This window comes from Onychomys torridus, chromosome 23, assembly GCF_903995425.1.
Source record: "Onychomys torridus chromosome 23, mOncTor1.1, whole genome shotgun sequence".
Taxonomy (NCBI): Eukaryota; Metazoa; Chordata; class Mammalia; order Rodentia; family Cricetidae; genus Onychomys; species Onychomys torridus.
Genome location: NC_050465.1, coordinates 43,290,698 through 43,318,006, shown reverse-complemented (window position 1 = coordinate 43,318,006; position 27,309 = coordinate 43,290,698). Strand labels below are relative to the sequence as shown.

General features: G+C 45.4%; 1 protein-coding gene across 1 annotated transcript in view; it reads right to left on the bottom strand.

The window, feature by feature from the left end:
- LOC118573279 (aldehyde oxidase 4) overlaps positions 1-27,309 on the bottom strand; it is a 63,021-nt gene that overhangs the window by 34,191 nt on the left and 1,521 nt on the right. The window contains exons 2-11 of the mRNA XM_036173546.1: positions 24,884-24,941; positions 19,769-19,865; positions 18,124-18,232; positions 15,634-15,760; positions 11,124-11,185; positions 7,182-7,265; positions 6,421-6,501; positions 4,412-4,556; positions 4,037-4,129; positions 1,102-1,253 (exon numbers count right to left, since the gene is read on the bottom strand). Of these exons, the coding sequence (XP_036029439.1) occupies positions 1,102-1,253; positions 4,037-4,129; positions 4,412-4,556; positions 6,421-6,501; positions 7,182-7,265; positions 11,124-11,185; positions 15,634-15,760; positions 18,124-18,232; positions 19,769-19,865; positions 24,884-24,941 (1,008 nt within the window). The remainder of the gene's footprint in view (positions 1-1,101; positions 1,254-4,036; positions 4,130-4,411; positions 4,557-6,420; positions 6,502-7,181; positions 7,266-11,123; positions 11,186-15,633; positions 15,761-18,123; positions 18,233-19,768; positions 19,866-24,883; positions 24,942-27,309) is intronic.

Sequence of the window (27,309 nt, the reverse complement as noted above, 5' to 3'; positions counted from 1 at the left end):
CTACCTAACTACCATAGCCGAGAAAGCACTTGCGTGCAATGAAATAGTTTCTTGGAGGAATGGTCCTAACATGCATTTGTGTTTGTCCAGAAGCCTTCCTGGATATGCACACTCATTCATGAAGCTGAAGAAGAGAAGTGGATGGAGATCTAGGGAGCGATGCCAGCAGGTTAGGGGGAAAAGTGGGTATGACACACACACAGGGGAAGAGAGTCCCATATAGGGAAGGTAGAGAGCCTGCAGCCCCATGAACAGACCTGGAGAATGGTGCCTTTACATTTAAGATGGCTGCCATGCTGCCGAGAAACCCAGTGCTCCTCTGTGGCCCTAAACCTCTAGGAAAGTTTGCTTAGGAGAGGCTTGAATGGGGGTCTTTAAGGGACTGACGGGAACAAGTTCATTGAGAGGAGCAAAGTTCTTCAGAAAATTGACATAAAATACAGATTTAAGAATATGTAGGAGATTTGTGGCTCAACAGAAGGCCAGAGACAATCATGAGAAATCTATATCACTGGCCCTCTCCCCCCACCCCCACCCCACCCCTGCCCCCTCTTCTTGATGGCTTGCTCATCATGCATGCAAGGGGGAGTGATTTGAGCCAATTACCATGAAATCTTAAGTAATGGAAAACCCCAATAACTGAGACTTCTAGACACTTGGGGGTCGGAGGATGTATGTATGCATGGGACACACATCAGAAGTGGACATCAGAGCAAAGGTCTAAGAGGAGAGCCAATCAGAAGAGCATCTGGGAAGGCAGGATAAGACGTGCTTCATAGATGGCTGGACAGGACCCTAGACACAGTCCCATTTGGCTGGCTGGACTTTAATTTCCAAACTCAAGTGACTGCTGTAGTTTAAGGGGTTCAAGTGTCTTGCCTAGAAAAACTGGGGTGAGAATTTGTGCTTCTTCTGACGTGATATTATGATTTGTTATGTCACTTTAGACATACACACACACCCACACATAAACACACACACACACACATACACGATACCTGTCATTTGGGGCACACACAACACACACACACACACACACACACACACACACACACACACACACACACTGTGGCTTAGTTTATAGAACAATAGAGAACGTACAGCCATATTCCTAATCTGGGGCCCGGCAAGTGTTCTCAGATGTTTCAGGAGGGCATGGTAGGTCTTGGTTTTCTCCTTTGGTTGCTCCGAAACCAGAAAATCCAAGGCATCTTTCAACTGTGCCAGGCTGTATGCTGCCCCTACTGTTGCCCCTGAAAGCAATAGAAAGAACATAAATGTACAGAGAGCCCGCCTGAACACTTCTAAATGGGTCAGCTCTTGGTATATTTAGTTGGGATGACAACAAGCAATGATAACTAGGGGTACTTCTAAAGGTTTGCTTCGTTGAGATGGTCAGTGTTAAAGTCTACTCGACTGGACGGAGAACCTGGGAAATGAGTACAGTGTACCTCCGAGTGTGTCTGAGGGCGTTTCGAGAGAAGATTAACTAGCGGAGACTTTCCTCAGCGTGGGCCGTGCTGTCTTCTAACATGGGAGCCCAGAAGGAGAAAGCACACTTAACCACTAACAAGAGAACAGTTTGACGCTTTCTGCCCCCTGCCTGGGGACACAAGGTGACCAGCTGCCCCCAGTGCTTACTCTCATGAGTTCCCTGTCACACGATTGTGCCCTCCCTCCCTCAAGTTTGCTCCCTGGTGGGTATTTGCCACAGCACTGAGACAAGAGACTAACACAAAGGGAGAGCTGACTCACGCAGGAGCTCTTTCTCCGGCTGCTCCCCAGGTGCCATGATGCAGCTGCCCTGCTCAGCCGCACCCTTCCCGCCATGAGGGAATGAAACGTTGGAAACCATGATCCAACATAAATCTTTCCTCCTGATGGACTTCCCACAGGCATTTTCTCATAGTGATGAAAAAACTAGTGTAATCCCTCTTCTCGGTCATCGACCATCCCGTTTGCCTTGGGTTTTAGTGCATGCTAACCACAGATAACCGAAATGCAATACTTCATGTGCTTGTCCCGAGTAAATGATCAAACATGGGAATTCTAAACTCTCCTCTTCTTTTGAAACAGTTTTGTTACACTGTAGCACTCAGACTGGTCTTAACCCCCTGGACACTCCACTATAATGTGTGCCAGTACATTAGGACTTAAGAACTGACTTTGAAGAGCATTGAACTAGAAAATTAATTGGTGGAATTTCCACTGCCCATTAGTTCTCGGTCCACAGTCCTCTCTTCCCCTTGCCCCGCCCCCTCCCCAAAAGAGCTGGTAGCAGGCTAGTTTGGTTTGCAGGTGTGCTAACAGGGCATGATTTCAGTGGTGATGCCTTTCCAGGGCTCATGGAATCCACAAGGGAGTGACTAAAAAAAAAAAAAAAAATCTCAGAATGCATCCAGCACCAATTAACCCACTGCACATAAAAAATCATGCATTTTATCTGCGGTGTTCAAGTGTCATGGAGGGATGATTAGGGAAACGGCACTTACTGCTCCTGGGAGGGAGGGCCATATAGAAAAGTTGGAGCAACAGATGTAGTTCTATGAGTGCTGCTTCCCATCTCTACATCCTCACTGCACCCTAGCTAGTGACATGCCTGGATAGTCTCCCCTAAGCCATCTTTTCCTGTATCGGTATCCATTAACACAGATATTCCAGTAGTTAGGAAAAAATGATGTGCCAACTGACTTAAGACTGACATATTGGAGGGAGAGCAAGAATTACCCAGTTGGTTTCTTTTTCATGCTCCCATTTTTAACTAGTTAAGGTATTTTTAGCTCCCATCATTTTTACTATCTATTCAAATGCATTGTTTGGGTTCTGGCAGTGGGATGACTCAGACAGTCTTGCTTGTGCATTATCAGCAAAAAGAAGACAGGCTCTGGGCCTGACTTGGGAGTCTGGGGAGATTATTTAGGTCCTTTGATTCTGATATTGGAGACTCCAAGGTATGAGCTAGGTCTGTCTGCTAGGGTTGTCCTAAAAATCAAAAAGACAGGACATGTGAATGCACCTGGCAACTTGTTGAAAGAAAAGAAAGAAAGAAAGAAAGAAAGGAAGGAAGGAAGGAAGAAAGAAAGAAAGAAAAAAAGTTGCTCATAGTTGCATTTTAAATCTTGTGGCTAAGACTGTGTGTGTGTGTGTGTGTGTGTGTGTGTGTGTGTGTGTGTGTGTAAGGGTACACACGTGTGTAAGATGAGCCTCAAGAAAGAAAACGTCCTAAGGGTTTATTGGACCAATCTTCCAGTACTTGGCCGAGCTCTTCAGCTCTGAGCCATCTTCTTGATGTCATGGCTTTGATGACAATGGGATGCTCAGGGACACAGTAGAGTGAGACATCCTGAAGATGCTTATAATGAACTCACAGTACACACCCAGTTGCTTTGAATGAATGAGCGAGGTCAGGGCTTCTGGGAGGTATCACTGACTGCCAACAGCGCCCACCAAGCCAAGGCCGATGCCTTACTTGAACCAAGATGTGGTGGTACTGTGTTCCCCACAATATTGTGCACCCTAATAAATTTATCTGGGGTCAGAGAACAGACAGCCACTAGAACAGAGCCAAAAATGGTGGCTAGAAAATGGGTCAGAGCAAGCCACAGCAGAAGTTGGGTGGTGGTGGTGCACGCCTTTAATCCCAGCACTTGGGAGGCAAAGCTAGGCGGATCTCTGTGAGTTCAAGGATACAGCCAGAATGGAGACACACCTTTAATCTCAGAAATTGAGCCTTTAATCCCAGGGAGTGACAGCAGAAAGAGAAAGATATATAGGGCATGAAGACAAAAAACTAGCAGCATTTGGCTGGTTAAGCTTTTAGGCTTTGGAGCAGCACAGTTCAGCTGAGATTCATTCTGGATGAGGACTCAGAAGCTTTTCAGTCTGAGGAAACAAGACCAGCTGAGGAACTGGTGAGGTGAGGAAACTGTGGCTTGTTCTTTGTCTCTGATCTTCCAGCAGTCACCCCAATAACTGGCCTCAGGTTTGAGTTAATTAAAAAGACCTTTTAAGATTCCTGCTATACCAAGATGCTTACCATTGTCTGTGCCCTCCACAAAGTTCAGTTCTGGAATCCCAAGTGGGGATATAAAAATTGGATGGAATTCGCCTTTAAATTTAATACTGGGTCCTTAAGGAGAAAAACAGAAAGCAGTTAGAAAGAGGACAATGGGCCACTGGTATGATGGAGTAAAAACTATCATGTATACAACTTACTTGCAAAAGGAAAAAAAAAAAAAAGGAAATAATTCTAAAGGCCCCGAGTCCCATGAATAGAAATGAACTGGGTTTATAGAGAGCTGGGGGGTGGGAGTGGGGGTGTAGGGGTGTGTAGGGGATGTATGTGTGTGTGGTGGGGTGGGGGAGCTTCGGTTACCCGATCTGAAGGAAAACACATGCAAAGAACACATACCCACTGTGGTGTTCCCCATGACAAGTGGGGCTTCAGGGTAGCCGGCTTTGAGTTCCAGAAGGTCTTTCAAGGTCACAGGCATGAACCAGACGGTCCTCGCCCCTTGGAATGTCAGCCTCCTCTTATGTGGATCTTCGGCCATTCTCTGCAGAGAAGCAAAGCCACTGTACTTTCCGGGTATCCAAATGGTTCACAGGTCATTTTAGCTCTCTCAGGGATCAGCAAGGGGTGGACTGAAACTACCAGATCAATGAGCCCGTCTCCCACTAACTAGGTGTCCCTAGGGACAGTGTTTATACTTGTGAAGAGACTGTCTGCAGAGACATATGGGGTAGTGCAAGTACCTTGGTCTCTTCTAGTTCCGCCCCACGGTTGGAGAATTAGAATTCCCATAGGAAACGGCCCCGGAGGAAGAACTGAGTTCTCAGGAGACTTCCTGCATGGCCCTGCTAACTTGGCTCACCCCCAAATCTACATGTGACATGTCTTAGCTTTTCTATAAACGGCACCATTGCCACAGGCGAGGTGGGGAGAGGCTGAGAATGTTTCCCCCTCAGTTCTGGGGGAAACTGTGGGTGAATCTATTTCCTGGCTGCTGCCTCCTGGCTCTTCAGTAAAGCAGTGAGCAGTGGACTGGAGAGAGTGTTAACTGTCCTCAGAGACGCACCGTCGGGCCCAGACAAACACTGACTACAGGAAAAATTGTTACCTAACACTATTCCCTTAAAAATTTAAAAATTGGCCAGGTGGTGGTGGTGCACGCCTTTAATTCCAGCACTCAGGAGGCAGAGGCAGGTGGATCTCTGTGAGTTCGAGGCCAGGCTGGTCTCCAAAGTGAGTCCCAGGAGAGGCGCAAACAGAGAAACCCCATCTCGAAAAACCAAATAAAAATAAAAATAAAAAAAATAAATAAAAAAAATAAAAATCACTCATTATTTGAGTGTCTATGTGTGTGTGTGTATAAGGAAATAGTTTTTTTTTTTGTTTTTTTTTTTTTTTACAACTTTGCTTATATCTATCTAGTATACACCTATCTATATTTAGGCAAACAACTTTAAAATAATGACTCATACTTCTTGGTCTGTGTGGAGGGGTACAATCAACCAGGAGTGCCCTGTCCAGGATTTTTGGTTTTTCTTTTAAATTTTTGTTTTGTTTTGTTTTGTTTGTTTTTGGTGGGGGGAGAGGTTACAAGGGCAGAAGGCAGATGCGAGGGGATGGGAGCTAAGTGGGATTGGAATGTATGATGTGAAATCCACAAAGAATTACTAAAAGTTAAAAAAGAGAAGAAAAACAACAACAACAACAACAAATCTCCCCTCAGACATGCCCACAGGCCAACCCCATAGAGACAATCTCTTCACTGAAACTCTTTTCTCAAGTGATAGTAGCTCGTATCAAGTGGTCAATTAAAGCTAAGCATTCCATGATCCATTAAAAAAAACAACTGACACATAGCCAAGGTGTCCAAGTTCTCAGGCTCTGAGGGGTACAAGGCACTGGGTTCAGAGAAGCCACGGGAATTCTCTCTCTCCTGTCATGCTCTCTCCAGGCCGCAGTTGTAGAACAGGAGTCCAGAATCCCACAATGTGACACGGTCTTGTCTTTCCCCCTTTTTCTTTACTAGACTGAACCAATGGTTTACTGTAAGAACGGTACAATTCCATTGTCCTAGGTATCATTTTATTGTCACTTTACTGTTTCATAAATTGGCTTTAAGATACCTGTGAGTACCTGGATGACCTTCTGTGACTCATCTACACTCTGACCTCAGCATCTTCAACTGAATGGGATTTAGCCAATGGGACTCTGAGGTCCCGGTAGTGCCACGCTCTCATGAGCTCTGATTTGATCACCTATTGAAAGGACTGAACAAGTCCTGAAAAAGGACTCCATCATGGTGGACACACTCCCATCTCTTAATAACTAGAGCTTTGTGGTTCTATAGGATAATAATGAAAGGTGTGTGCCACATCATATCACGAAACCACAAAAGCAGAGCAACTTACGATCAGTTCAGGAGGGAATATAGGTTCCTGGGATGGATCCAGGGGCTGGAACTCATCTTCATTATACAGTTTGGTACACATCTCAACAAAACACAACACAACACCAACAGAACGTCAGAGGTACTGAGAGACACACAGCGATATTCAAAGGTGGCGTTCCTCCTGACACCCCAGTACAAAGCAAGATGCTGGAGTCACAGGACCCCCTCATGCAGAATTCTCCTGTCACTCCCAGGACTGAGGGGTGGTGTCCTTAGCACATGGACAAGACTCTGGACTACCCAGCTGTCAGAGCTAAGCATTAGGTGTCTGCACTGGGTCTCCTGCATTATTATATTTTTATGAGCACAAAGGTGCCTGAGGTGGTTAATATTGATTATCAACTCAACAGGCTATAGAATCTACCAGAAGACAAACCTCCAACCATGTCTGTGAGGGAGAGTCTAGACTGGGTTAACTGGGTGGAAAGACCTCTGCTGAATGTGAGTGACACTGTCCCATGGGCCCGGACTGAATGAAAGGGAGAGAGCTGAGTACAGCATCCATCTGTCTGTATGGATGCAGTGTGACCAGGCATCTTCTGTTCCTGCCCCATGCTGTCCCTCCATGGTGCCCTGCTCTCTCCAATTGAGACTTTTAGTGACATGAATGTTACTTATTTTTGCCTTATAATGACTGACAAGAATAGATAGATATATTTGGATTTTTGTTAATATTTTTTTGAGTCAATCCTAATTGGAGTGGGAAAACCAGACACTTACCTTTTCCTCTCTGCTCAGAAAAGATCTTTCATCTGGATCCATGCAGCATTTTCCAGATCCTTTCATTTGGCAAACAGTAGCTCCCTTGGGAAGTAATGCAATTTAAGTCAGCTTCATGGTCAAGTCTCTGAACATGCTGCCTGAGGTCCCCATATCTATAATTCCACCAAATGGATCTGTGGATTCCTCACTTCTGTTTTTGGCTGAATGGAAGGAGACCCCTGCAGGATTTATGTCTCATCAAGCTACTGATTCTCCTGCTCCCAGTAAAACAGGTAACAAGACCTGGGAATGCTTGTAGTCCCAGTACATGGGAAGTAGAGGCAGGAGGATTAGGAGTTCAAGGCCACCTTTAGATGTGTTTGAGCAAGCCTGGGCTCTATGAAACCCTGTCTCAAAAACAAAAAAAAACCAAACAAATTGAAACAAATAAACAAAAACAGGAAAAGAGGATCTATGTGGCTCAGAGGGTAAGCTGATGTGTAAGCGCCTTGGTAAGATGCCTCATGCCACAGACAATAATAAAAATGCTTTAAACCTCTACATGAATTCGGGAGGTTAGGTAACAAGCTCTCCCACTACTGAACGATAAGAGAAAAATAAAGGGAACGTGCAACTGTGCTTCCAGTGGGGACTTACAAACTGTCACCCTGGGCTCAGGGGAAGAAGACACATGGGATTGGAGTCCATGGGATCAGTCACCGGGACTCCCCACGGGAAGTGAGAAACATGGAGGGTACTTTATACTGTGGTGGCTAACCCAAGTATTGAGGCCACTGTGAATTATTTGAAGGATTCAAATTGCTAATCATTTAATCATAATTTTTCGGGTATTTCATGTGGAACCAAAAGATAAACTTTTGGGCCTGAATTTGTCAGTTGCTGTGACTCTCAGTTCCTCTTCATTCTCCTTGTCCTCCTGTTCCCTTCCTCCTTTTCTCATCTTTTCAATGCTTGGGTGAGAGAAGGCCTCACACTATAGGCCAGGCTGACCTGGAAGTGATTCACTGTAGAGGCCGGGTGGCCTTGGACTTCTGGCAGGTCTCCTGCCTTAGCCTCCCTAGCACTGGGACAACAAATGTGTACCACAATGCCCAGCTTCACTTATTATTGCCATCTTATGTGTAAACAGTGCCAAAGGCATGTGGCAATTTGGGGACAATGGATGTACTGGCCAGGCTGGGCTTGTTAAACTGGAATAACAAAGCCCATCTCAAACAGTTTTGTTACACTTAATGATGGAGAAGTCCCACATAGTGTCTGACACACAAGCCTGCTGTGAAACTGATAGTTGGTGTTTTGAACTCCAAGGCCATTTCTATAGAATTAATTAGGGCTTTGGATATTGTAAACTGTGCGTAATAAAGGAACTAATTCTTTGTATTTTTGTTTACATCTTTACATAGATTTTTAATCTACAAAGAAGACCATATAGTTTTAGGTTGGACAATGTGAAGGAGGTGCTGTTTCTGTAGGTAAAAAAAAAATGGTAAAACATTGGTCACTATTATGACTTACCATAAATAGTATCTTAGGAATTAAAATTAACTAGCCTACATGTAGTTTGTAAAACTTCCTGAAAATTTTCAGTAGTAGCATAAAGATATAAGTTTCTAAGGTTGTTTCAATTTTTTTTAAAAGATATTTATTTGGGCTAGAGAGATGGCTCAGTGGTTAAGAGCACCGATGGCTCTTCCAGAGGTCCTGAGTTCAATTCCCAGCAGCCACATGGTGGCTGACAACCACTTGTAATGAGATCTGGTGCCCTTCTTCTGGCCTGCAGGGACACATGCAGGCAGAATACTGTATACTTAATAAAAAAAATGAATCTTAAAAAAATATATATATATTTATTATGTATACAGTATTCTGCCTGCATGTGTACCTGCAGGCCAGAAGAGGGCACCAGATCTCATTATAGATGGTTGTGAGCCACCATGTGGCTGCTGGGAATTGAACTCAGGACCTCTGGAAGAGTAGTCAGTGCTCTTAACCTTTGAGCCATCTCTCTGGTCCCAGTTGTTTTAATTTTTATTTATTTTTATTTTTAGACTAGGTCTCTAGCTTTTCTGAATGGCCCAGAACTGGCTGTGTAGCCAAGGACTTCTGATTCCCCTGCATGTCCTACCTGAATGCTTGGATTACAAGCACGCACCGTCATACCTTCTTCATGCCTGCTAGGCAAGCACTCTACCAACTAAACGACACCCTGGCTCCTCAAAAGTTTACAGTATTTGGAATGAACTGGTACGCTTTGAATTATTTTCGGTCAACAAAAATGAAACAAAAATATTTTTTACCGTGAAAAGTGGACCCTTCATGTTTCAAGATGTCTGCCCCTGTATGCACTAATCATATTTTCCAGCTTTCTCTGTTCTTAGCGTTCCAGGTGGCCTGGCTCTTGGCTGACTGCAGTCTCTGCTGCCTGGTGGTCAGATCTGGTTATGACCGGCAGGCTCCTTCTTGGAAGCTGTCTTTCTGTCCCCGCTGTGCCCCCCTGACCATCGGGAACATTCCCTTCTGCATGGGATACTGCGGTAACTCAGGCTTTCATCCTCACACTGGGCCCCCCAGGCTCGTCCTTCCCACGGAACTTCACTCCCCTGGGAAGTTCTGTACTCGCTCTGTCCTCCTGGCTGGGGAGCAATGCCTGTGTGTTGGCCAACAGCTTCCGGTCTAAACTCTTCAGCCCCAAGCGGTATACTTTCTTTTGGTTTTCAAACCTCCACCACACCAACTTCTCTCCTTCTTCCTTTCCATTTTCACACTTGGCCTTGGCTATTGGGCGCCATTTTTCTATGTCAACCAATTCTCTACCTTGTAATTTCTCTACTGCTCCTTTTCCAGCAATTCATATCTGTAATTTCTGTTATGATCTAGCTCCAAGTTCCCTTTCTTGGATAAGTTCTCTGCCTTTTTGTTTCCCTCACTTCTCTTCAGTCTGTGTTCTTTCAATCTGTATGCCCGGTGGATGTACTGAACATTCAATACCCATCTTTCTTTCCCCCTCCAGCCTTTTCTTTTCTACACTGGGGGTTGAACTTTGGGTCTCATGTGTGCTAATAAGTGCACTATCTCTGGGCCACACCCCAGGTTGCTTTTTGACTTGAGACAGGGCCTCACTCGGTGGCCCAGGCTGCTCTTGAACTCCCTGTCTACTCCAGGATGTCTTACACTTGACATTCTCCATCCCCTGCCTCAGTTCTGTGCCATAAAACTAGCTGTTTTTTAAAAAATTTATTGTTTCTACACTCCACTTTCTTCATTTATTGGAGTGGTAGAATAAATTTTATGATTCTCATGAAAGTGTCAAATTTGAAGAACTAAACAATACAGATGCTAAGGGCTATAAAACAGAACAGTGTGCTCTTATACTCATGAATTCAGAGTGACTGCCTGCACAAAACTTAGTCCACCAACACGGCACTGTGCAAGAGGTAGGGATTCATGACACTTCACCCCTTCCTGAGGAGCTGCAGGCTATTATGTTTGTTGAGAGAGGGGAGTCTTATTCCTCAGTAGTGGAGCCGTCAGCAAGCTCCCCTTGCTCAAGTGAATAACCCCTTACCCATGTTCATGTTAGCAACCCTAATTAAAATGTGGGGTGGGATAGGGGACACAGAAAATGACATGAAGGTAGGAGGGGACCTGTTGGGAAGAAGAAGGGGTTCAGTAGGAGTGGGGAGGGTGGGAAGAGAAGGTAATGGAGAGGATCACAATCAAAGGATATTACATATGGGTATAAAATTGTGAAAGAATAAATACAATTAAAAATACAGACAATAGGTGTCTATCAACCCTCAATGGTTAGAATGGGCAATGTAGGGGTTCACTTCTGGGGATAAATAGGTTATTTACTCTAGGTGAGTAAAATAGGTTATTTTATGTAAAAGTCCATTCACAAATTAAGTTAACAAAATATTAGCCTACATTTTAACTTACTGGTGAGAACGTCTTCCCACTTTCTACAATCGGTCGGTATCCAGTACATCGGCACAAGTTACCTGGTTAATAAGAAACGAATCAGGTCTTAAGGTCTCATAGACTGCACAGCTATGCTTAGTGTTTTCAACAAAATAGGCAAGCTTATTTTTGCTCTGAAACCCAGCAAGATTCTTTGAAAAAACACTTCCCTAGGAGATGTTCTTCAACAACAGATCATGTGATTACAGTTTTTTTCTGAAACCTTCACATTTCCCAATCAACTATTCCTGCCTATCTCATGCCTATACCCTAAACAAAATACCCATTGTTCTCATGACTTCAAATCACAGCTATGGGAAGAGCAATTTTCCTCTGCCAGTAGGTTCGATCATGATGAGCAGTCTCCCTACAGATGCAAAGCAATGGAGTCAGCAGATTCTGAACAGGAGCCTCCGAACTGTGAGCCAAAACATACCCGTTCTCTCTGTAAGTTCATTACCTCAGGCATTTTGTCCTAGTAATGGAGAGTTGCCTAACACAGGGACCATTGTTGAAGGTATCTGACTCTTTTTCCAGGGGAATATACTTCAGGGAGGGCTGTGTCACTGATTGCCTGGATTCTGCACTAAGTGTTTTGGGTCATTTGTGAATTCACCTAGGTTTACTTGTTGGATCATAAGCTGGAGATTGCCTTGGATGTTCTTGAGCCCACTGTGAAGGCACGGTCTGTAGTCTATACATAGCTGATACTGTTCAGTCAGTCAACATTTCCAAAATATGGTTGAAAGTAGGAGGGAAATCGCTATCCTTAAAAAAAGTGTACAAACCCAGGTGTGGTGGTACACACCTTTGATGTCAGCACTCAAAAGGCAGAGGCCAGCCTCGTCTACACAGTGAGTTTCAGGACAGCCAGAGGCTATATAATGAGATCCTGTCTCAAAATTTTGAAAATGTGCAAATTTTACAACCAGTTAGAATGGTAATTATGAAGAGGTCTTGCTAACGTTGGGAAATTCTCATACTGTTGAAATCATGCATAGAAAACCACACATAAAACAGATATAAGTACTCAAACCAAACAAACAAAAGTCCGAGCCTAGAAGATGGACAAAGGAGAGAGGTCTTCCACAGTGATTGTCTGTTAGTGGGAGAATTATGCATGCGTTTTTCTTTGCCTTTTAACTTTGGGACATTTACCAATAGAACACATGATAGTTACGCTTGAAAGAACACTTCAAATTATTAAATTCCACTTCAATTTTACAAATTTCACAAGTTCAGAGCGATGTGCCTGTGGACCGGGTGTCCTTAAACACCCAGCAGAAAAGTGTGTGGAGAAATGATGCCTGGGAGCCGTGTGGAAACGGGATCTGGGTGAGTGCCTTCCTGCTTATCAAAATGGGGCCAGCTCAGGATATACATATGCAAGAAGGGCTGCAGATTCTGTAGTCTTCCTTTTTGGTAAGACGGAGAGAAAAACCATAAAGGGATGTAAACTTAGAATTTGTCTTCATTGTGGAGCCGAGACAGGATGTCAAAAACATAGTCAGGAGGCATGAGTTAGAAGGTTAGGAAGGCAATGAACTCCTTCCTTCATAAAGAGAGATGAAGCAAACATAACGATCTGGCATGAGTCAGGATCAGGATTTTGTTTTGGACCACAGTCTTAAGTCTACAGTATCACAGAGGAACCCCAAAGGGGGAGCCCCAGGAAGACCCCAAATAAGAGCCCCAGGAGGACCCAGGGAGATATAACTGCTGGTAGGTTGCTTATACCTTGGTGGATAGCCACACACCTGTTTGCATCTAGCACTAATTGAATGGGGGGAGGTTATTGATATCAATAAAAAGAGCACATTAGGAGGGGGAGGGCACTAGGGGAATTGACAGTAGTGGTGGGTGGATATGATCAATATACACTGTATAAACATATGAAACTTTCAAATAATAGAAAATGTTAAATAAGAAAAAATTGGCATGTCTATATTTTATAATAATATACAGCCAAAAGGAAATGCATGCATGTATATTTCAATATCTTAAAGACATCCCCAGGATAATTGCACCAATGACAGTATTTCTTCTAATTCTAAAGGAAAAAGGTAGAAATTAAAAAATCTCACTCCCTTAGTCTTGAAGGGAAAAGACTAACTCCAATGAAGCAGCGGTTCATACAGTTTAGTTGCTTGTTTAGAAGTTGTGTGCCTATGCTATTACATTTTGATTTGAAATGAATTTATTTAGGTACTTATATTTTATGTGTCTGAATGCTGTGTATGAATGTATGTATGTATGCATGCATGTATGTATGTGTGTATGTATGTATGTATGCATGTGTGTATGTATGTGTGTATGTATGTATGTATGCATGTGTGTATGTATGTATGTATGTGTACTATGTGCATGCTTTGTGCCAGCAGAGGCCAGAAGAGGTTTCCGATCCCCAGAACTAGAGTGACACATAGTCGGCAGCTGTCACGTGACAAGTCTAGCTCTTCTGTCCGATCAGCAGGTATGTTGTGGAATGTTAGCTAAGGTGTGTTGCATTCATCTGTGCTGTGGAACATTTGTTTAATGATGCAAAGATGTGCTGCATTCTTCTATGTTGCGTTTGTTTAACTCTGTGAAGCTCTGTTACTTTGCCTGTCTAAAACACCCGATGGTCTGGTAAAGAGCTGAACTAGAGGCGGGAGACGGGTAGGCGGGGCTTCAAGGCAGAGAGAATAAATAGGAGGAGAAATCTAGGCTGGAGAGCGGGAGGAGCAGAAAAAAAAAGAGGAGAGAGGACGCCAGGCACCAGCCACCCAGCCACAGAACCAGCCACCAAGGAAGAAGGAAAGAAAGGTATATAGAATAGAGAAAGGTAAAAGCCCAGAGGCAAATGCTAGACAAGATAATTTAAGAAAAGCTGGTAAAAAAAAAGTAGTCAAGCTAAGACTGGGCATTCATAAATAAAAATAAGTCTCTGTGTATTTATTTGGAAGCTGGGTAGTGGAGCCCCCAAGGGTAAAAAAAAAATCCATTACACTGGTACCCTGAACCACTGATACAGGCCCCCTTTCCCGTTCTCTTCTCTGCCCTCTTACTCTGTAACCTGAGTTTTCCTGTTTCAGCCTTATAGTATGTACCACCGCACCTCTTAATTGCATTGCTTTGAACGGTATTGTATACTATTGTTTTTCTGGGACTGTGAGCATGAATGCTATCAGTGTGGCCAACACTTATAATTTTAGAAAGAGCACAAGTGAATGCCTTGGAGCCAAATACACTCTTCAAGCTATCAACTCAGAATAAGATTATCCACCTCTTGCATAGTGTCTGCTCTCTCCCACCCTCCGTGCTGAGGACAGCACACACAGATCTAGGCAGGTGTACCTCGACACCCTCAGTGCTGAGGACAGCACACACAGATCTAGGCAGGTGTACCCTGACACCCTCAGTGCTGAGGACAGCACACACAGATCTAGGCAGGTGTAGCCTGACACCCTCAGTGCTGAGGACAGCACACAGCTAGGCAGCTGTACCCTGAAACCCTCAGCTAATTTTCCATCTTGTTCATGTTGGCCGTCGTGTGAATTATAGTCAGGAATCATGAAGGCTATACTCCATCTCTACCTGACTGCCTGTACCCAGGAAAAAAGTCAAACAAAATGCTAAGTCCAAGATCTCTGATTCTCAAATCTCTTAATACTCATTGTACTACTCATTACTTTGCTGAACAACAAAAAGATTACTGGTTACTTAATCAAATTCAGGCTTGGTTAAAATTATAACCAAAACCACAGGCCACAGCAGTTTACTGAAAAGTTTGAACGAAGCTGCTGAGAGAAAAGATGAAGGAATGCTCATACGCCAATTCCGAAACCATTTAGGTTGAACTTTGACCTCGCTTTCTTCTGCATCTTCTCATCATAATTGAGTTTCTGCCTGTTCTGTTTGTGGAACGGGACGAGGAGTTTCCTTTAGTATCTCTTAGTTGCATCAAAACTATTAATACCCTAGATTTCATACCCCCAAACTGGGAAGGTTTGTGATAGAAACTACATTTGTTAACTTGTCTTTCTAGACACAAAGTCAGAAGTTTTACACTTAGATTTATCAGTATTTTTGTAGGAATTGAATTGCTCACTGTTTGCTTATGATAACCCCTTGTTTCTGAGCCCCCCGAATCAGCCAGCACATAGATATACAGTACCCCAAATCTTTCCTCCTTTCTTTGTAGGATTAATTTTGGTAAGTAATGTTAGTGAACGATTTAGACTCATTAATTAAAACACAAATAGCAAAATCTTATTATTCCACTCTGCCCACATTTCCATGTTTGGAAAAGGCTGTATTGGCATTAGCGTAGGCGTTAAAATACCATGAAAGCGTCAGTAAAGGAAAAGTCTTATGATGAAGCCAGTATTGTCTCAACTACCAGCCTCAGGGCTGCAGATCCCAGACAGCGTCTGTCTGCCCAAGTGTCTTTCGGAGGAACTGGGCCATCCATCCTTAGTTCCCTGAGTCTTGCCCGCCAAAGCCTCACCTCCAAGCGCCTCAGTGATCTGATCAGGGGTCGGCTCCGGGTGGTTCCTGAGCAGCGTGTAGATGGACATCACCATGCCAGGGCTGCAGAATCCACACTGCGTGCCATGACACTTGGCAAGCCGTTCCTGAGAGACACAGGCACACCATTAGTGCATTAGACCTTTGGCCTTGCATGCTAGCCAGCACACAGAGTTTAAACTTTCGGAAAATAACCTCAGGAGAATCACTTGCTTCTGGAGGAGGAAGATTAATTTGTTGAAGTCAGATTCATGTACTTTTGCTTAAAAAAAGAAATAAAGGCCTAGTATCAGAGCCCTCCTCTCGACTGCTTTCTTTATTCCCTGCAGTAGCTCACTCACTCTGTCACTTTGGATGATTTATTCAACTTTTCTTCATTTTTTACAATGAGGGTGATAATGGCCTGCATTTTACAGAATAAATGAATGTGTGGGAACAGGCCTCTTCATTCTCTTTCCCATTTAGATTAGAGAATTTTTGGTGTACTAAATGTTACAATCTATATATCCAAAAAATTGAACATCTATTTCACATTGCTGGGCTAGTCACACATTTAAGTCATACACATTCAATCTTACACAGATACAACAGTGGGGACAATGTCATTGTTTTGCTCTATACAGAATCCCTAAGCCAGGAAGCTGCAAATGGAGTCAGGACCGCCAGTCCAGCCTGTCTGACATTCCCACCCTCACCTAGCTGGCTTGAGTGTAATTCTAGTGTTCTCAAATCAACATTCCCCCCCCCAAAACATCATGGTTCTAATAACGAAAGCCAAATGCTCTGTCTGTGGTTCAGCTGAAGGGACAGACATTATTTTAGTTAGGGGACAACATGGCTGCATTGGATTTATGGATACATGGCCATCGTGTCTGCTCTGATAGATAGTCCGGACTGTAGAACCTGCTGGCGTGTTGAACATCTGGCTCTTCTTTACCAATTTTTATTGTACAAATACCTCCACTACCATGGCAAGTGCGATTTATACAAACCAGGGTACTTTAAAGGAGTCTTTTTAATTTGACTATGGATATGTTTAAAGACAACGGGCAGAAACCTGCAAATTTAACAGTAGGCTTTTGTGAGCTGGGGCAAGCTTTCTCCAGGACACCACTGAACAAATGCGATTCATGTCCCATCAAGACTTGGGAGAGTTAAATCTACTAAACAGAGAAGGAAGCGCTTGTATAAATAAAGTGATGAGAGGCGAATGCCGGGCAAATCTCCTGCAGAACACAGCGATGTGAGTGAATGGCTGAAAGATATGAACAGGTCTCTGTTAGGAGCAGCAGGCAGTCAAAGAAGCTGCCGTGTTCCAGGTACACCCTTTCAAGGAAGGGGTTCTAGGGGAAAAACTCTTCATTGTGGTACTGTGTTCCCCCAAAATATTATGCACCCTAATAAATTTATCTGGGGTCAGAGAACAGACAGCCACTAGATACAGAGCCAAAAATGGTGGCTAGAAAATGGGTCAGAGCAAGCCATAGCAGAAGCTGGGCGGTGGTGGTGCACGCCTTTAATCCCAGCACTTGGGAGGCAGAGCTAGGCGGATCTCTGTGTGTTCAAAGATACAGCCAGCATGGCAGACACATGCCTTTAATCCCAGGGAGTCACGGCAGAAACATATATAAGGTGTGAAGACCAGAAACTAGAAGCATTTGGCTGGTTAAGCTTTCAGGCTTTGGAGCAGCAGTTCAGCTGAGAGAGCCATTGGAATGAGACACAGAAGCTTCCAGTCTGAGGAAACACGATCAGCTGCGGAATTGGCAAGGTAAGGTAGCCATGGCTTGTTCTGCTTCTCTGATCTTCCAGCATTCACCCCAATACCTGGCCTCAGGTTTGATTTTATTAATAAGAACCATTTAAAATTCATGCTACATGTCATCCTTCTCTTTCTACAGTCTGCCTTTCAAGCTCACCCAGCAGGAGTTCCTGCTCAGTCATAAGAGAACTGCCGCCCTTTCTTTGAAGAGCCCTCCAGACTTGAGCAAGCACCCCGCTGCATCTTCATTGTAGCCAGTATCTGGGTGATTTTTCCGGAGCCTTCTCACACACAGCTGAACTCTCCTCAGCATCCCACACTTTGGAACAGTGAGAAATGGAGAAGTCTATTTTCTATAAACTTTGGTTTTCTACCTCGTTTTCTTCTTGAGTAAGACTGCTCTTGTCTGTTAGTTACTGGCATGACCAGAGCTGAGAAGGTCTCTCGGGTTAAGATGTCTTTATAGTCGATGACAGTGTCTTGAAGAGATGTCTGAAAAAAGATTTCTAGCTACGAAGTACTGGCTCTTCCAAAACAAGAATGTAAAAGCATAAAGGGTTTCAAGCTTGGAGAGCTTGGGAGAGCTTGGGAGAGCACACCGGACTACGGGCCATGCCTGTTCCAGCTTGGAGAGCTTGGGAGAGCACACCAGATCATTACGGGCCATGCCTGTTCCAGCATCTGGTCCCGATCACATTGTGACCTTACCTGCACAGGATGAATCCTCTTTTTGATGCTTCCCACCCCTTCCACTGTGGTAACGGCTGCCCCATGGAGAGAACAGATGGGCACCAGGCATGCTGTTGCTGGGTAGTGGCTGGGATGGGCTTATGTAAAGAGAACACACTGAAATCATGGGGAATGGGTGACAAGGAGTAGAGTGTTCTTTTAGTCCTGGAGAATGACAAGGCTGTATTTCTCCAACCATAGAGAAGATGACTTATACAACCATAGACTTCTGGCCATGCCTGAGAAAGACCTTACATATGATAAGTGGAGGAAGTAAAGGGGGAGGGATGTTCCTTCTGGACTCCTAAGGGACCTTCCTTCACCTCTTATTTTCTTATTTTCTCCTTTGAAGGCAAGTGAGGAAGTGTTCCACTTTGGATCATAAAGGTCCCTGAAGGTCTCAACCCTACACAAAGAACTACAGGCAACTAAGGATGCTGGGAGTGGGAGAAAATAGTCTTCCGTGGGGAAGAGATCACCAGCTGGTTATCCAATACCAAATGGTCAGCCCTGGAAACGCACGAATCAACTGAGCAGGTTATAGTTGGGAATTCACACATGTCTATCTTCCCTCCCTGCATTTCTCCCTTCTTGTTTTAATGTGTGTGTGTGTGTGTGTGTGTGTGTGTGTGTGTGTGTGTGTGTGTGTACGCACACATCTTTCTTTGCCCTCTTCCTTTCTATTTTCTGACAGTATCCCACACCTCTGTTCTCAAGCTCTTGCTGCCTTTCGGATGGTCTGGCGGAGAACCTGCATCCACCACTAAGAAGTTCATAAAACTTAACTTTTTTTGGCTGCTATTTCTCAGTTTTAAATGTGGGTGATAGTCACATGCTCTTGAAGTTGTTTGGAGAACTAAATTTGATGACATACCTAATACGTCAGCATTTCCAACAGTGCACAACATTCCGCAAGCATCCAGTAGATGCTGCTGATTTTATCAGCACATTGTTATTTCTGCTCACATACCCAATAAGTTATAACTCCTGAGATGAGATCGTCTCCAAACAGTAAAGCTCTGTATAGAAACACCTGCTGGATAGTCCCCTAGAGACAGTACCCTAGATGTGTCCCCAGCTAACCTGCCACTTCTCGCCTCCTCAGCTTTTCCTCTTCCAAGTTCGATAGTTTGTGAATGGCACTGCCCACGCGTCACCCATGGCAAAACCCTGGCACTTGCGCTAGACAACTCCGCCTTCACCCCCACATTCCGCCAGAGAGCAGATTTGCAGTTTAAGGTCAAGGTGAGGCAGTTTGATGTGAGCAATCACTCATCCTCCTGGGAAAATGACGCTTAGTATATGCCAAGGCCTAAAGCTCAGCAAGACTATAACTCTGCATTAGCCATTCTTGCAGACACTTCTCTGAACCCCCTGTTCAAAAGCAAAGGGACTGTTTTACGGCAACAGAGAACCGAGCCCTGAGAGCTCGGAACTCGGGACAAATGAGTCCTGCCGGGCAGAAGAACGTTTGTGGAGGAGATGGAGGCAGGGTGAGCATGTTGGAGACTTGGAGACAGGAGGGAGAGGTGCATAGTTTCAGGGAAAGTGAGGTCTTCATCGGCAAGGCCCCTCGCCCTTCCCAGATGTGCCCAGAGCATGGCCAGGCCAGTGCAAAGGATACTGGATCTTCTTGCTCTTGGGATCATATCGTGACACCATCACTGTGCAGGCCCCGCAGCCTCCGCTCCCACAGCCATACTTAGTGCCTGTGAGACGGACTGGAAGGAGGAGAGTCAAGGAAAAGGGGCCCAAAGGTGCCTATAACAAGCGGCGTGCTCTGGAGTCTTGGACCGTGCTGGTCACAGCTTCTTGGCGAAAGGGTTGGTTCAAGTTGCCGCTTACATCTCAGCTCACTGACGAAAGGTGAGGAGGGACTGTTCAAGAGACACAGCGGCTTTCGGAAAACTGGGTCCCAAGGCATTTCTGAATGTAAGAATTTCCGGGGCTGGAGAGATGGCTCAGAGGTTAAGAGGTCCTGAGTTCAATTCCCAGCACCCACATGGTGACTTACAACCACCTGTAACGAGATCTGGCACCCTCTTCTGGCCTGCAGTCATACATGCTGTATACATAAAAATAAATAAATCTTTAAAAAAAAAGAATTTCCAATTCATTTGGGAAGGCAATGAAATAGTAGTCGGGGAGCTCACTCAGTGGTAGAGTGCTTACCTCTTGAAGCCTTGGGTTCTATCTTTGGCCCCTGAAACAACACTAATCAATAAAAAGAACTAGCAGATGCTGGATATTGTGATTTATACTTGTTATTACTAGGATCTGGGAGGTTGAGGCAGGAGGATTGTTGTAACAGCCTGGGTAAGATAGGGAAATCTATCCAGTGGGCATAGGGCAGCTCCTTGTAGTCAAAGCCCAGATATTTCTGCAGTAAGCCATGTGGGCATTCTTCCTGAGTAGGACACACAGATTACATGAGCCTCCTGTGAGCAGCTTAGGCTTTGCACCCAAATGTAATGTGGAAAAGCTCCTGACTTGCATAGAATTCAGAACTGTGGGTAATGGAAGATGAATCTATATGGTGTCATTTCTTTGGATGTCATAGAAGGTGACATAGAGGCTTAATTTCCTCCAGTGCAGCAGTATTTATTTTTGTTTTCTTGTGGAATTAGAAAACATCAACCTAAGGGCTGAGGCCACAGGACAGCAGCAGACCAGTTTTTGCCTAGCGTGTGTGCAGCCCTGGACTCAGTGCCCAGTTTAGCAAATAACAGTGATAACCTTGGCTCTTGGGCCGGTCCTATCAACATCACTATGGTAGAAATACTGCCTATTTCCTCCAAGAGAGAACAAATGATATATTCAAATCCTCTCCTTTGGGTGCATCTAGGAGTCTACCAGAGTTGGCTTGGGCCCTTTTCAGGTCAAAAGGATTTCATGGGTGGAGCTGCTAACTGGCTCGGGTGGGAGGTTGAGTCATTTTCTTCCTGTAAATTGCTATCTTGGATGAAGTGCTGCAGTCAGGAGACTTGTGGGTTTTGGAATCCCTGGCTGAGGAGTTCTTTGCAGCCTTCCCAAGAAGCCTTTGCACACACGACTCTGCTCTTTAATTCTGAGCCAGTTAAGGCAGCTCAGGGCTGAGACCGAGGGCTGAAGGTGGTGTGGGTCAGACCTTACAGCACTCCAGTGAGTAGGGCACAAAAGGTAAGGAGTCGTTTGTTTCTGCTTTGAGAGTCTGGAAAACCCAAGTGCTGTCTGGCTTAAAGGCGGAGCTAAGCCTTCACTCGGTCAGCCTGTAACAGCAGAGCTGTGCTGTGTGTTTTTAGCTGTCCCAAGTAAAACATGGATGCCTGGGGTTGGGGATTTAGCTCAGTGGTAGAGCACTTGCCTAGCAAGCACAAGGCCCTGGGTTGGCAGCTCAAAAAAAAAAAGAAAGAAAAAAAAAGAAAAAAAAAAAGAAAAAAACAAAAACAAAAAACCAAAACATGGACGCCTGATTCCTCTAACCCCTTTGCCCTCTGGACAGCTACCAGCTAGTTTCAAGACTCCCTGCCCTCACAGAAAGCCGAGATTGGTTCTTTATGCATTCTGTGAATTCATCTTGGGGCTCATCATTAGACAGTGTGGCCAGATAAATTCAGGACCCTCAGTTAAATCTGAACTTCAAATAAACAACTGATAATGATGTAGGATAAGTATGTCCGGGCCAATCTCAAATTTGACTAGCTGGGCTTTGTTTCTATAAATGCTCAGTACAGAAACATGACTCGGGCTGAGTAGAAACAGTATGTTGTAAGCTTGTTTGTTGGTTCTTTGCATAGAGGAGATTTCTCACTGCCCCCAAGATGAACAGCCCTGCAGCGTTCTCAGAAGTTGCCTTAGACTAAACGGACAGACAACATGAACATGTACTGGGGACATGCCACCAGAGCTAGACCCGGTCCTTTTCTCTAAGGCTCTCACTGCTTATTTCGTCTTTGTTTTCCATCACATCTCTCCATCCTCACCTTCAACTCCTCACATATGCCAACAAAAACTTTATTTCTTCAAAACAGGATAGTCCTTTGCCTCTGGCCCCATGCCTCTGATTGGTACACCCTTGCTCCAACACCTCAGCTTTTGCTGGAAAGTTGCACTCAGCCCTCTTTCTCCACATCTGGCTGGGCATCCTTTCCTGTGTTTCCCAACATGGCTCCCATCCCCCCCCCCCCCCCCCCCCCCCCCCGCTGTTATGGCCGTCCCCTTCACTACGATGGGCCAAAGGCAGTACCTGTCTAGCTCCTGGATACTCACTCAGTGCTTCATAAAATTTGTTACCTGAATAAATACAGACTGTGTTTTTCCTTTGTTTGTTTTTAAGATAGGGTCTCTGTGGTTCAGGCTGGCCTCAAATCTGCTCTGTAGTTTGGGAGGACCCTGAACTTCTGGCCCTCCTGCACACCTTTAGTGTGCAGGGATTACGGGTGTCCCACCATCACACTTGGTTTCTGTGGTGTCAGCAACTGAACCCGGGGGCTTCATGAATGCTAAGGCAAGGAACCCGCCAACTAAGTGATTCCTCAGCCTCTTGAATGAGTACGAGTTATTTTGAAAATCACAGAGCTGGATGCTGGGCGTGAGGAGGACGAGCGTTTGGGAATGCTTCTGAGTGATCCATGTCCACAGTTTTAGCCCAGGGCTGAGATCTCACAGAGATGAGCTCACTCTGACATTCGGCATCGTCTGCCTCTGCAGATGTGGGCAGGCCAGTGGGGGATGGGTGTGGTGACTCCGGAGGGACAAAAGCCACCACAGCTCCTGATTTTGTGCATGGAGGAGGTGGACCAGTAGACGGGAGATGCTATGATCATCATGTGTCACAATCTGGGCCTAAGTCAGCAGTAAATTGTGGTTTTGTGGGGCCTGATATTTCTGCAGTATGAAAGGCACAATATGAGGAAAGATTATAAACCAAAAAAATATGAATGTAAATAGGACCAGGACCTGGGGAGGGCTTATAGGAGTCCCGTGAACATGCTTTAGGTTGGAATTGTTGCTAGTAGAGCCAAGCATTCCTTCCTTCCTGTAACCATTCACCAGGGAACAGGTGAGTGAAACGCCCGCACTCTATTCTAGAACTCTTGACTCTAATCAAAAGTTGGGGCTTAGAACTCTGGAGAGCCTCATTTATCCAGAACGGCCTGTTTCTATTAGTTACCATCGAGCAACGTGCAGGAGGAGCACTGGGACTCTGGGGGCCAGGTGTTTCACCTAGTGTTGGTTCTGGCCATGGGTACCTGGGAACCTGCCTTTTCAGCTTATTCCTGATGTTGCTTCCTTTTGGGAACTCTAGAGAAGGCTCGGCAGAATGTGTGCGGGCTCTAGAGGTGATGAGCCTTGCCGACCAATGGTGAGGTTTTGCAGTGGGGCCGAGGGGAGCTAGCGGGATGCCGGGGCTCGCGCGGGGGGGGGGGGCATTTAGGCTCTGTGGACTGAGTGGAAGAGGGACCCTAGGCAGTACGGTCCTCGTCAGGAGGGGGCTTAAAATGATGATACAGGAAGGCAGATGTAAGGCTTGCGCAGAGAGGGAGTCTGGAGAGAAAAATTAGGCACCAGGAGCAGGCTATTTCTAGAACACCTTGGTCAAGGTAAGGAATGAAGTGTTATTTGAGGAGGGTTAATTGGGAGATGGGGAGGCAGGAGGAGAAAGATAGTGGCTTGTTCACCACTGAATCCCAGTTGACTGACCAAAGAGCCCAGTGTGTGTGTGTGTGTGTGTGTGTGTGTGTGTGTGTGTATGTGTGTGTGTCTATCTTTATCTCTCTCACCAAATGTGGAAAAAAAAAAGAGAGCCCACACTCAGGAACTTAGCAATGGTTCCGTATTGGTAACTGGGGAGCAGCTTATGTGGAGCCCATCTGTTACATACGCATTTACACGCCTGTGTGTGCAGTCCTGTGCAAGCTCATACAGAGATCATGTGACCACAGCCCCACAGTCACTAGCCCGTGCTGGTCCTCTCTGTTGCACTCAGACACCAGAGACACTTCTTGGAGAGCTGTTTACCAGCATCTGATGAAAACTTTGGAGGAAAGGAAAATCAAGCCCAGACAGAAAAAAAGAATCAGAAGGTCAGAGGTGAAAATTGGAGAGGACATCGATGACACATCAGGATTTTGAAATATATTTATAAAAATATGTTTTCTCTGGTAAGAATTATGCAAGAGTGTAGGAGGAGTCAGGTAAAAAGTCCTGTGGGGACACCATTATCAGGGACACACACCCTGAACATTTGGCAGGGCACAAGTTTGCCTAGAGATGTCTAATCACTGGAATGCACAATGAAATTGCTTCCAGAGTAAACACTCACAGTCCACTGGAGGGTTCTTTTAGTTTTGCTCGGGTGAAAATACAATAAATCAATAAGGAATCCATAAAATCCCTTGTGAATCCATACAGCCATTCTCTGGTAGACACCACAAATGGAACACAAGTCACTTGCCTAGAATGAATGCAGGTGACTTTTCTGATCATTATTTTTAAAGGAGTTTTTATCTTATGTGTGTGTCTGTGTCTATATGAATGTGTGCTGTGTTTTTGTGTGTGCGCGCAAAAGAGGGCATCTTCTCCCTCTGGTGCCGGATGTGTGAATTGCCAGGTGGTTGTGAGCTGTCTGATGGGGGTGTTGGGACTTGAACTCAGTTCTTCTGGAGGACCGGTAACTGCCCTCACCACTGAGCTACCACCCCACCAGCCCTTCTGATAATGTTTCACCATTTTCTCCCCTTTTATAGTCAAAGGATATGAATTTTCCTCAGGTAGATCAGTAGGTTGACTTCGGGATCAGCCTTCTTCTCTATGACCTACATTGGGAAACAAGAGAGGGGGTTGAAGAAGATGTCGTCATGGGTTACAGCAATTCAAGTCTTTGTTTGGAGGCCATGTTTATAATATGGGTGGCTTTACAAAAATATCTTAGTGATTCTTGAACCCAAAAGTTTGAAGAAATAGTGAAGCTTCCTTCTTTTTTTTTAAAAAATATATTTATTAAAATTTTTTTTTCATTTTACATACCAACCCCAGTTCCCCCTCCCTCCCCTTCTCCTGCCTCCTCACCTCCCTCCCACTCTGCCCCCATCCACTCCTCAGAGTGGATAAGGCCTCCCATGGTAGTCAACAAAGTCTGGCATAGCAAGTTGAAGGAGAGCCTAGCCCCTCCCCATTGTATCAAGGCTGAGCAAAGTATCCCACCACAGGGAATGGGCTCCAAAAAGTCAGTTCATGCACCTGGGATAAGTCCTGGTCCTGCTGCCAGGGACCCCACAAATAGATCAAGCCGCACAACTGTCACCCACATTCAGCGGGTGAAGTTTTCTTTCAATGTCTGAATTTTCTATCATCTATGACAAGCATTTGCTCCTGACTTCTTCGGGAAGGACTGAAGGGGAATCAGACACACAGAAATGACTCGGATAACTCATAGCCCCAGAAAGTTGTAAACATATGTCAGCCAGAGAGGATGTTCCTTAGCACCAGGGCCTTCGCTTCCCAGCTCTACCGGTACGTGAGGCAAAGCCAAGTGGTACTCATCACGGCTCTACCCTCACCTGAGTGCCACGTGTTCCTGGAGTTGGCACAGAGGGAAGCCCACTGCCCTTGGGACCTGGAGGAACCCAACTAGTCTCTCTGCTGGGAACAGCCAGGCGAGATGGGGAAAGCAAGTCGGAATGCCCTGACCCGGAAGAAGAGCATTGCAGAACCCAGACACGGAGGGCACAATCCCCCACCTTGCTATGTGTTCTCATCGTCTTTGTGCAAGGCAAACGGACCACTGATTTCTTCACTCCACACCTCCCGTTCAGTTCTCCTTCTAAAGCCCTCAGAAGATTTATCAATGCAGAGATCAGCCCAACACACACATTACAGTGTGTGTGTGTGTGTGTGTGTGTGTGTGTGTGTGTGTGTGTGTGTGTGTGTGATGTAGGGGCCTAAGAGCAGAGGCACTACAGAGGCGGAGCATCCAAATCTCATGTTCTTTAACATCCAGGGAGATGATTGACAAGCTGGGAAGGAGACAGCAACGGGGGCTGATAACCGGAAGAACTCTGCAGATCCTTCTTCCTCTTTCCTCTGTCCCTAGATCCAGGCCTGATGACACTTAAGGCTTGGATTTCCTGCTACAGCATTCCTGGTAAATACTGCACTTTCAGTCCTCACGTCAGCAGGCCTTCGACTGCCACACCGCTGTCCCCTTCAGTCACCCTTGTCTCGGGTCCAAAGAGTACCGAGTATGGTAGGGCTCCGAAAGAAGAGTGGGGTTTGCTTTGGAACGGTTACAGCCTGCCTGCTGTAAATCAGACCTCTAGCAGCCCAGCATCCCAGCCACTTAAAACCATCTCCTCGGGAACTGGAAGCACATGAAAGGGGAGTGAGCTCATCAATAATCACCAGTGTGCAAATAAAAACAACAAGGAAGCCGGGCGGCGGCGGCGCACGCCTTTAATCCCAGCACTTGGGAGGCAGAGCCAGGGGGATCTCTGTGAGTTTGAGGCCAGCCTGGTCTATAGAGCAAGATTCAGGACAGGCACCACAACTACACAGAGAAACCCTGTCTCGAAAAACAAAACAAACAAGCAAAAAACCCACAACGACAGGAAGAGTAGCAAAATGCAGGAAGTCAGCCTGTAGCAAGCACCTGCATGCCGGATATCGATGAAACAGGTATGTTTATGGAGAAAGCGCTTGGCATTGCGCCCACTGTAGGGAATGCAGCCTGTACTGGATTTTGGCAAGCCACCAGGGAAATCTATGAAATAGCCTTGCTGTGATTTCAGTCACCCAGCAGCTCTCTGGTGAGGAGTCTATGGAAGGGTGTTCATCCAGCGTCGTGGGAAGGAGGGCTTGGGGGGGGGCGGGCAGAAAGGTGCCTGTGTCTCCAACAGTAGGACAAGCCCATGGCAGATAAGCACACCCTAGAAGGCCATGCACTGATGAGGCAAATTTTCACAGAGGAACGTGTCCAAGTCCAAGACCAGTGCTGAGTCTCCCTAAACAAACCAAACCAGAGGAGGTTTGCATTTCATGCTGCTGTTTTTACAGATTCAGAACCCAGGCATTCATGCACCCCAAACACCTCAAGGGAACACCTGTACTTCTAAGTGGGCACATGAGAAGCAGATGGGGAAGATACAGGTTTGAAGTGGTCAGGAAAGCATACGGCGGAGGTACAGA